General features: G+C 47.2%; 1 protein-coding gene across 2 annotated transcripts in view; it reads right to left on the bottom strand.

Annotated features, from left to right (window-relative positions):
* Positions 1–1,782: 1,782 nt before the first annotated feature.
* The window catches only part of LOC137427694 (uncharacterized), a 35,023-nt gene continuing 26,770 nt past the window's right edge, over positions 1,783–10,035 (bottom strand). The window contains exons 6-7 of one of the 2 annotated variants that reach the window (XM_078777882.1): positions 7,309–7,452; positions 1,783–3,098 (exon numbers count right to left, since the gene is read on the bottom strand). In XM_078777882.1, coding sequence (XP_078634008.1) covers positions 2,692–3,098; positions 7,309–7,452 — 551 coding nt within the window. In that variant the 3' untranslated portion in view covers positions 1,783–2,691. Of the gene's footprint in view, positions 3,099–6,366; positions 7,143–7,308; positions 7,453–10,035 lie in introns of those variants that run through there. The other variant, XM_078777883.1, reaches the window with a different exon arrangement.

Here is a 10,035-nt window from a genome sequence, read left to right as displayed (position 1 = left end):
ACTGCTAGGACTTCCAGGAAAGAAGTCGGTATTTAAAAAAAAAGTGGATATGGGGTGAATTAATGGGGGTAGAAAAGATCAAGGTTTTGGATGGGGGAAGATAAGAGATGGTGGTGAACAGCTGTTTTAAAAACCTGGAGGGAGGAGTGGGATGGAGGAGAGGGAGTTTGTTCCAGAGGTGGGAGTAAAGAGGAATGAAAGAGTGAAGGTGAGCAGAGTCTTGATTTTGGCAATTTCACCAGGAGAGGATTGCTGGCAGATCTTGTGCGACCTGCAGGAATATTTGGGGGACAGAGAACAGATAGAGCTGGGGGAGCAAGGCCGGAGAGGAGTCGGTAGAGGACAGAAAGACCACCAACCTGCCTGCGGTGAGTGAGTGAAAGGCCCTCGGAGTTAGCTTCATCGCGGGAGATTCCAATGATTCTGAAAGCTTCGATTTGAACAACATGAAGCCGAGCTAGGTGTGAGGCAGGAGCACCAGCCCAGAGGGGAGAGCAGTATTCCATTGAGCTGCGGATGAAAGCCTTGTAATTGGTGAGGAGCTCAGATGTGCCTAGGAAGGACTTCGCACGACGGAGGATGCCCAGTCGGCGACTGGCTTTGGAGGCCAGCTTGGAAATGTGGTTTTCCCAAGAAAGATCATGGCAGATAGCGAAACCCAAAAGCTTGAGTGACAGAACTTCTTGGAGAGGATTGTTGAGAAAGTAGAGGGGAGGGTTGTCCAGTCGGTCTTTTCGGAGAGACATCGTAAGAGTGTGAGATTTGTCAGGATTGAAAGACATGTTTCACTTGTTTGACCAGTCTGTGATTTGGTCCAGGTCTGCAGAGAGTGAGGAGGCTGCAAACTGCCGATCTGAGGGATGAGGAATGGAGCGGCAGAGAGTGGAGTCATCAGCAAAGAGATGGAGAGGATTTTCCAGAGAGTCGGAGAGATCATTGATGAAGACCAGAAAAAAGCACAGGGTCCAGAACACTGCCTTGGGGAACTCCAGCCTGAACAGGAAGGGGAGATGAGAGAAATCCATTCAGGGCCACACGTTGCCTACGACCAGAGAGGAAGTCCGCAAACCATGCGTGGAGATTTCCATGGATACCATAGGAGGAGAGTTTGGTGAGCATAGTGGGGTGCCAGACCGTATCGAAGGCACGTGATATGTGAAGGGAGACAGCTCTGATTTCCTGTTTGGCATTGAGGACCTCCATCCATTGTTGAGACAGCAGAAGCAGCATGTCCAGAATAGAGTGACCTGGTCTGAATCCAAATTGATGATCAGAGATCAAGCCATTGGAGAAGAGGAAGGATTTGATATCCAAAGCAATGATGGATTCCATGACTTTGCTGATAATTTGGGAGCAGGCTAATTGGTCTGTCGTTGCAAGGATCTGTTTTTGCACATTTTTTGTGTAAAGCGGTAATGTTTGCTGATTTCCAAGCCGATGAGAGATGACCTTGAGCAAAAGAGAGGGTGAAGAGAACAGAGAGAGGGTGAGACAGAGCGGCAGAGCAGGATTTTAGGACCCGTGGGCTGATGCCGTCTGGTCCAGTTGCAACTGTAATCTTCACCAAAATTGAATAAATTAGTCTTTGTCACACACTAAAGCTGTCCACTACGTTTCATCCAAATGCATACATAACTGCTTGAGAGTTAACCAATTCAAAAAAACAAAAAACTTGTGGAATGGAAGCAGATTGAAAACAAAGGCAACTTTTGTTAGATTGATAACAGGGCAAGGGCAACGCAAGAAACACCTTCCACCATCGTCAAAGACAAACAAGTTGTTCAACGTCGAAGGAATTTTTATTGCAAGAAAAACAAACCAGCTTTTCTTGCAACCACATCACCTGCTCACATTGAGAAAGGATGATCACACATTCACATCCTTCCAGGCATGCAGTTCATCCAAATGATAATTTTGTGCAGTTCTTCCTCCTTTCCCTGGGCAGACGTCCGAAGAGCATTCCACTTGGTGACATTTCTAACCACTCATCATTTAAAAAAAAGATGCATTATTCTTATGCTCTACACACACAGTTTGCATCTAGCAAGATGTGGATGTCTGCCTGGATCCAGAGAAATGCACTTCTTACCAGGTGACATTTCGAACCAGTCATTGATAAGCTGAGCTGACATATTAGGCTCAACTCAGTTAAGGCCCATCAGGCATATTAGGCCCAACTGTTGTTAAACTGAGTTGAGCCAAAGCAGTGCACATCAACATATATATACAGCTGATAATTAAGAACACTACATCTATAATATCAACCCGTGCTCGCCCCGGCCCTGGTACTGCCTCCATCAATGCCTGCACTTGCCCCGGCCCTGGTCCTGCCCCCATATACACCTGCACTTGCCCCGGCCATAGTCCTGCCCCAATCTACGTCTGCACTTGCCCCGGCCCTGCCCCCTATCAACGTTTGCACTCCTCCCGGCCCACACCATTGCACGGCTTCGCCTTGTGTACTACCTGATGCCTTGTGGACGATGTTATTGGACAAAAGGCCTTATGACACACAGAATACTTGAATTGCTTCTTCATCCGTTGGTTGTAATCTCCACCTTGCGGTTTCACAAGGAGGAACGGAGTCTTCCCAGCACTGAAAGTATCCACCTCCCTTTCGGTGAGGGTCACGTTTCAAGGAGCAAGTTGTGAAGTTTTGTCGTCCTCTCCTGTGTATTATTTGATGCCCTATCAATGTTCCTCTGCCATCAAATACTTTCCGGCACCCAGAACATTCGTATGGCTTATTCTTTCATGATTGTGTAACTGGGTTGATTGAGCAAAGGTCTTATGACATACGGAACACTTGTATGGCTTGATTGCGTGCAAATGTCTCAAATGAATAAAGGTTTGAGGACACAAAGAGCACTTGTGAGGTTTCTCTCCCGTGTGCAGTCTTTTATGACCATCGAAACTTGATGTTTTAGCAAAGGCCTTTGTGCAGACGAAACTTTTGTGACTCTTGTGGGGCCTCTCGTCGGTATGGATTCTGTGATGCCGTTTTAAACTTGGTAACATGGTGAATGACTTATTGCACGTAGAACACTTGTGTGGCTTCACTCTTTGGTGTGTTTTTTCATGCCATTCGTCGCAATCTCCTAAAGCGGGTAGAAAAAGGATAAAAGGGAGAATGTCATCTCTGAAAGCAGGTATCATAGCTACATACAGAAAGTCATCAACAACAACAACAACAACATGCATTTAAGGCCATTTTCCCTGCTAGAGCGGGGGTTAGCCTTGCGGTCCCCATGACAATCTTCTCCATTTTGCCCTATTTTCTGCATCTCTCCTTGTTAACCCCTTTGCCCGCATTTCTTCTTCCACCATCTTTAGCCAAGTCTTTCTCGGTCTTCCCCGTCCTCTATTTCCTTCTACATTCATTTCCATCACTCTTCTCAACCAGTCACTTTCATCCTTCCTCAACACATGACCAAACCATCTCAACCTGTTCCTCTTCACAGCATCAATCGCAGATTAAAGTAATCAAAGATTAAAATTGACAAAATGCCTTGCTGTTCCCAGTTTCTACATGGAAGTTTATTTCAAGGCCACTTGTAGCCGGCGAAGCCGGTGTTGTCAATAAACGCGTACGTATTATGTCGAAAACCAGATTATGCCTTGGCTTGAGAATTCCGAAGCTCAATGGAGGCCGCCATCTTGCGGATGCGGGAGTATGCATAACAAATTGAAAAACGTTCAATAGGAGTTTCTTTCACCCGTCTTTGTTTGATTCACAATCTTATGCACCTCCAATTTATTATTAAAATACTTTAAGACCAACCTCGGCCCGCATGGGCCTGGTTATCTTCAACGAAAAGCGTCACCAAACACCGGAACCAATGAGATTCGAGCATTTGAAAAAATATTTCTAAAACCAAATCACGCAATGGAGACCGCCATCGACCGGATGCGGAAGTTTGCATAAAACAATTGCCAAAAAGTTCAATAGGAGTTTGTTTCACCCGTCGTTCTTTGATTCACAATCTGATGCACCTCTAATTTGTAATTAAAATACGTTAAGACCAACCTCGTTATCTTCAACGAAAATCGTCACCAAACACCGGAACCAATGAGATTCGAGCATTTGAAAAATATTTTTTTAAAGCTTATTACGCGTTTCGGAGGGTGAAAACGGCGTCAAATATTCTAAAATTGACGAAGAATTGTTTTTTAGAAATAACGGCGCTATCGACTGATCTGTTGGCACTGATCTTACTGCAAGCTAACTTCTTCTGGTGGAGGAAGCTGCCGTGCCCAGAGAGAACCAGTCCTGACAGCGACTGAAGTTAGAAGACTACACACATACTGTGAAAACGTATGTTAAGCCCAGTTAAAATTTCTTAAAATAGGCCCTAAGCTAGCACATCGTATAGTTACTTCCTTAAGCTTCTTGTGACATTTATTGTATGTAGGTATTGGGGAGGACTGTCTGCTCTTCTCTTTTACCAAGTCTTACCAGGTACGGTAACTACACCGACCTACTATCAACTACCTAACCTACTGATGCCATCGTGATGGGTAAAATAGTGGCAAGAGGCTTTGGCTTCGCCGGCTCATTGCGGCTTTGCAGTTGGGTACTAGTATGGCTTCCTATCAATGTGCATTAGCAGAAACATTAGATAGATTCGAGTTTGAATTAGATATATACCCAGAAGAATCGGGAATAGAAGGGTAGAAGCGTACATGGACATTGGCAGGAATGGTAGGTGGCCATGGTACTGATGGGTAACTGTATACCCAACTCATCTACCAAGTTGTGTCATAATCCGTCCACAACTTTTTGAGATGCCCTGCTCACATACAGACAGATAGACAGATCTGAGACGGACAGACAGGGGTGAAAATAACCTCCATCCACCTTCGGCCGTGGAGGTAGCAAATGTGAAATAGGTAATGAAAAGCTGTGCAATTATACATCCAAGCAGCTAGTTATTTACAGAGGAAGGATTACATCCAATAGTTGCTGAACAATTCTAAGAATCTATATATTAAAGGAGCCGGATTTATCCGTCTGTTTCTCTCTTTGTGCCCATTGGTTGGAGAGCTCGCCTGACTCCACCCACAATTGTAACACGACAATCGCCATCTTGGTCGGGATGTGTATGCCTCAGGCTTCATGCTTTAAGCTTCAGGCCTCTTAGTCAGGTTCACTATGTCAATAAATTATATTTCGTTCAAAATCATGGTAGATTAGCAAACCTATACATTTTTGGAAAGGTTATAGCATAAGGAAACTAAAAATCAATGTTTACATTTGGAGAGATACCTGTATGGCGGCCATTTTGGATTTTCAAAATGGCCACTGTAAAATACATATTTTGTTCTATTTCTGCCTCTAATTACCCTAAAAACTTTTTAAAATATACTAAACCTATATTTTCAGGGACAAGGAATCCAATGAAAGTATCAAATTAGTGCTATGGGGAATGGTAAGACACGAATCAAAGGTTTTGAATTGCAAAATACTGTCTTTATATTCACGATAAGTTGCATAATCAAATACATGTTATCATTTTGTACAGGCAGTTAATAACATCAAAATGTGTCACAATAATTCATATCACCAAACATACACAGGCAGTCAGCAAAATCATTTATACACATGCAGTCAGTATAACTTCACATCTACACAGGCAGTCAATGACAAAATATACACAGGCAGTCAATGGCATCAAACATACACGATTACAGAATATGCCATTTAGAGTTCGTCATCACTGTCCCGTGTGTCGTATCCGACAATATAGTCCGCATCGTTTTCACAGTCCGTTCCACACAAGCAAAGGTCGGTCAGATTGATTGGCAAATCGAATTGGTCGAATGGTCGATCGAATCGAATTCGATGAATCGAATCGAATCGATCGAATTGGTCGAATGGTCGATCGAAACGATTGGTCGAATGGTCGAATTGGTCGAATGGAATTGGTCGATTGGTCGAATCGAATTGGTCGGAATTGGCAAATGTAAACATTGATTTTCAGATTTTCCATGTAATAACGTTTCCAAAAATGTATAGGTTTGCTAATCTACCATGATTTTGAACGAAAAAACATGGTGAACCTGACTATCTGGTGTACATTTGAAGACTCAACAATGCGACTTCTAACATGAAAGAAAGGTATGTTTTGAGGAAGGAAAGGTATGTTTTAATTACGAGTACAATCCATACAAAGAAAATGAGGTAATGCATTTTATTTCGGGAGGGATCAAGGCAGCAATCTACGATACACCGCCTAAAAAAAACTCTTACAGTCAAGAGGACTGATGAGTTTATGTACATTTAAAAACTAATCAACACGTCATCGATCATGAAAGAAAGGTACTTCTTGATTTCAATCCATGCAGATGAAAGAAAAAAGTCATGAGTAATATTTGAAGTCTTTAATAAAAAAAAACTTGTTTTTCACTGGGGTTTAAAGGACGAATAGTGTGTAAATGCAGGATTTATAAACAAACTGTATTTCACATGTGCATGCACATGTAATGCACATGTTATGTGAAGTAAATAAACATACGTGGAATGGTTGGGGCGGGTTTTATTTATTGACTTACTTTTACCAAAGGTGGTAAAAATGACATTCCAGAGATTGTCAATGACACAAAATACACCAGAACACTAAGATAGTCATTTATCGATGAGTAATGATGAGGGGGTAAGAACCAAGTAAGAGAACTTCAAAATTGGTGATTGTGGTGACACAATATTAAATATGTAATGAATAATGATCGATGTAAGGATGCCCTCTGCATTTATGAGCAAGAGGAGGGGATTGGGAGGGGAGGACATGGTTGGGGTTTGAAGGGAGGAGGGAGACAGAGTTGGGACAGAGTTGGGAGAGGGAGGTTGAGACTTTGGGGGTGGAGAGGAGGGGGATTGAGGAGTTGTGGTGGGGATGATGGATGGAGTATTAAGGCTTGGGGAGCCTCTGCGTTGGGAAAGGGAGGTTGTGGACTTGGGGTTGGGGAAATAGTGGATGAGGGTTGATAACTTGGGGATTGATCAATCTGCTTTGTTGACATTTCAGGTTTGCCCTTTCAATCACAATTGATGTTTGAGTTTCAACTCCACTTTAATAGCGGGGATTTGAGAAAGAGGCTTAGCATCATGAATCTGGTCAATTCCTCAGCAACAGCCATAAAACCTAAAAAAAACCATAAAAACCTTTAAAAAACCTTTTTAAAAACCTTTAAAAACCCATAAAACCTAGTCCCTAAAAAGTGGTTGTTAGCTCAAATCAACGATTAAGTGCAGTTTCAAAATGTATCAGTAAGCCAGTGCTGTGTGTTTTGGTGTGAGGCCCTGCTTACCTTCTTGCAGGTCGACAGCACTCATGGGTTCTCTGGAAGGAGAATCCCACAGTTTTTGCTTTATATGTGCACTGCGCAAAACTGCATGGAACGTCTGAAGAAATTCCATTTGGGAATCTTCTATGTTCACTGCAGGAGTTCCACCTGCAAACAATGTGACATCAGTTTATTACAATAAATAGAATGAACAAGAGCGACAATTGCTTTGCAATACATGTCCCCGACCGATGTGATATTTTCTAAGGCTAAAAAGGGCATAACTTGGTGAAAAATTGACGAAATGCCCCGAAACTCAAACTTGTGCCACGTTTCAGTTGAATATCTTAAAGGGTATGGGGAAACGATGTCTGAAAAACCACAGGTGGGATGGATGGACAGACAGATGGAGAGCAAGCCTGTAGTCCCCTCCGGGTAAAACTGGTAGAAGACGAATAAACGAGGGCTGGCAGGATGGCATAGGCCATAGAGGTATGTATACCCACTAGCCTCTGAGCTGTCTAACCTAGTTTTGAATCTCGACCCAGCTACAAACTACCATCCTGGTGTCTCACAGGCAGGGCGAGGCATCAATATGTGTGCCGTCCCTCGGATGGACGTTGAAGTGGGTGTCCCGTCTGCCAACATTAGTTGGTGGACGTTAAAGATCCCACGGTATCCTTCATGAAAAATGGGCAAGCTATCGCCAGCACTCTGAATAAATTCGAAATTTCTGGCCTAACTTATTGTTGGTATTGGCATCAGCAGCAGAGCTGTGCCCCCAGCCAATGATGCTACTAAACGTAAGGTATTTGAAAGTGCCAAGAAGGCAATTTGTGTTCTACAGTGTTCAAGTTTATAATTTAAGAGGAATAAAATAAGGATTTTAAACATTGTAGAAAAAATTTCTGGAAGTTTACCGCCGGTTATGCAGCGTCTTTTACACCACCTTCTCAAATATGTTACATTAGTTATTCGTGCCTGTTGTACGTGTCCTTTGAAGTCGCTTTTCGCTTCACGTGTGCGGCGTAAATATATCTGTATAACTTGAGGAGCACGTTCAGCTCTCCCGAACGTCACCCTGTAATATGTCAACTTCATCTCCATTAATAGAGTTCTGAAGGAGCTGCGCTCCAACGCGAGTCGAAAGAATTGACGCGACCAAAGACGGAATTCGTCCGAGTTGCATTATTGAAACAAAACAGCTCAGGTATTCTGACAAGCCCGTTTATCGGGCAGCAATATATATACACATTTATGCCGGGGCGTTTTCCCGGGAAAACCGAGACCGGGCATGCCCGGGTGTCAAGGGCGAGTCCTGGAAAGGCGAGTCTGGACATGCCCGGGCGTCCTGGACGCGGCCTGGCAAGTCGAGGCTGGGCGTGCCCGAGCGCTCTGGGCGAGCCCTGGAAAGGCGAGAGCGGGCATGCCCGGACGCTCTGGGCGAGCCCTGGAAAGGCGAGTCTGGACATGCCCGGGCGTCCTGGACGCGGCCTGGCAAGTCGAGGCTGGGCGTGCCCGGGCGCTCTGGGCGAGCCCTGGAAAGGCGAGAGCGGGCATGCCCGGGAAAGACGAGGCTGGGCGTGCCCGGGAGGTTCGGGCGTGCCCGGGAACAGCGAGTCCGGGCATGCCCAGGAGAGGCGCGTCTGGGCCTGTCCGGACGAGCCCGGCATGGCGATCGCGCCCTGGCCGCGTCCTGGCAGGTGCAAGGCGATTGTGTACATTCAGCGGGAACTGCTACACACGCCCCTCCAGAATCGACCTGCACCGGCAGGGTCAATTTAAGGGGGGTCCGGATGACCCGGCCGAAGTGACCCCTGGAGGGTCGTGGGGGGGGGGGGGTCCGATCCGGTGGTGGGTGGTCGAGCGGGGGGAACTGTAGACGGGGGGCAGCCTCGCCGCGGAGGAAGGGCCAACCGTGGTGGTCGGTCGACGTCCACGTGTGCCGGTTTGAGGCGGTCCACAGAGATCCGGTCCGACCGGCCGCAGACGTCGACGACGAAGGACTTGTCGCCCCGTCGCAGGACCCGGAAGGGCCCGTCGTACGGCGGCCAGAGTGGCCCCCGGTGCGCGTCATGACGCACAAAGACGTACTCTGCTGTGCGAAGCGCCGGGGGGACGTAGGACTGGGGGCCACCGTGGCGGGACGTTGGCACGGGGGCAAATCGTCGGGCGGCCTCCTGGAGGTCCGAGCGCCGGTGTGCGGCGGACCAGCGACTGGTAGCGTCGGGCACGAACTCGCCTGGGACGCGGAGCGGCTGGCCGTAGACGAGCTCGGCGGCGGACGCCCGGAGGTCCTCCTTGGGGGCCGTGCGGAGGCCCAAAAGGACCCACGGCAGCCGGTCGGTCCAACCGTCGTCCTGAAGGCCGGCCATGAGTGCGGCCTTCATGGAGCGGTGAAACCGCTCACACAACCCGTTGGCTTGGGGGTGGTAGGCCATGGTGCGGTGCAGCGTGACCCCCAATGAGCGGACGACCGCGCCCCAAAGTTCGGACGTGAACTGTGGGCCGCGGTTCGTACGAGATGTCCGCCGGTGCGCCGAAGCGCGCGACCCAGGTGGCGATGAACGCCTGCGCCACGTCGGCGGTGGTGGTGGAGGTGAGGGGCACGGCCTCCGGCCACCTGGTGGTCCTGTCCACCATGGTGAGCAGGTGGGTGAACCCCCGCGATGGGGGCTGGGGACCCACCAGGTCCACGTGGACGTGGTCGAAACGCCGTGCAGGCACGGTGAAAGGTGCTAGCGGGGCCTG

This window comes from Myxine glutinosa, chromosome 5 (assembly GCF_964187855.1).
Source record: "Myxine glutinosa chromosome 5, kmMyxGlut1.1, whole genome shotgun sequence".
In the NCBI taxonomy this organism is placed as follows: Eukaryota; Metazoa; Chordata; class Myxini; order Myxiniformes; family Myxinidae; genus Myxine; species Myxine glutinosa.
This window is presented reverse-complemented; position numbering and strand designations above follow the sequence as displayed.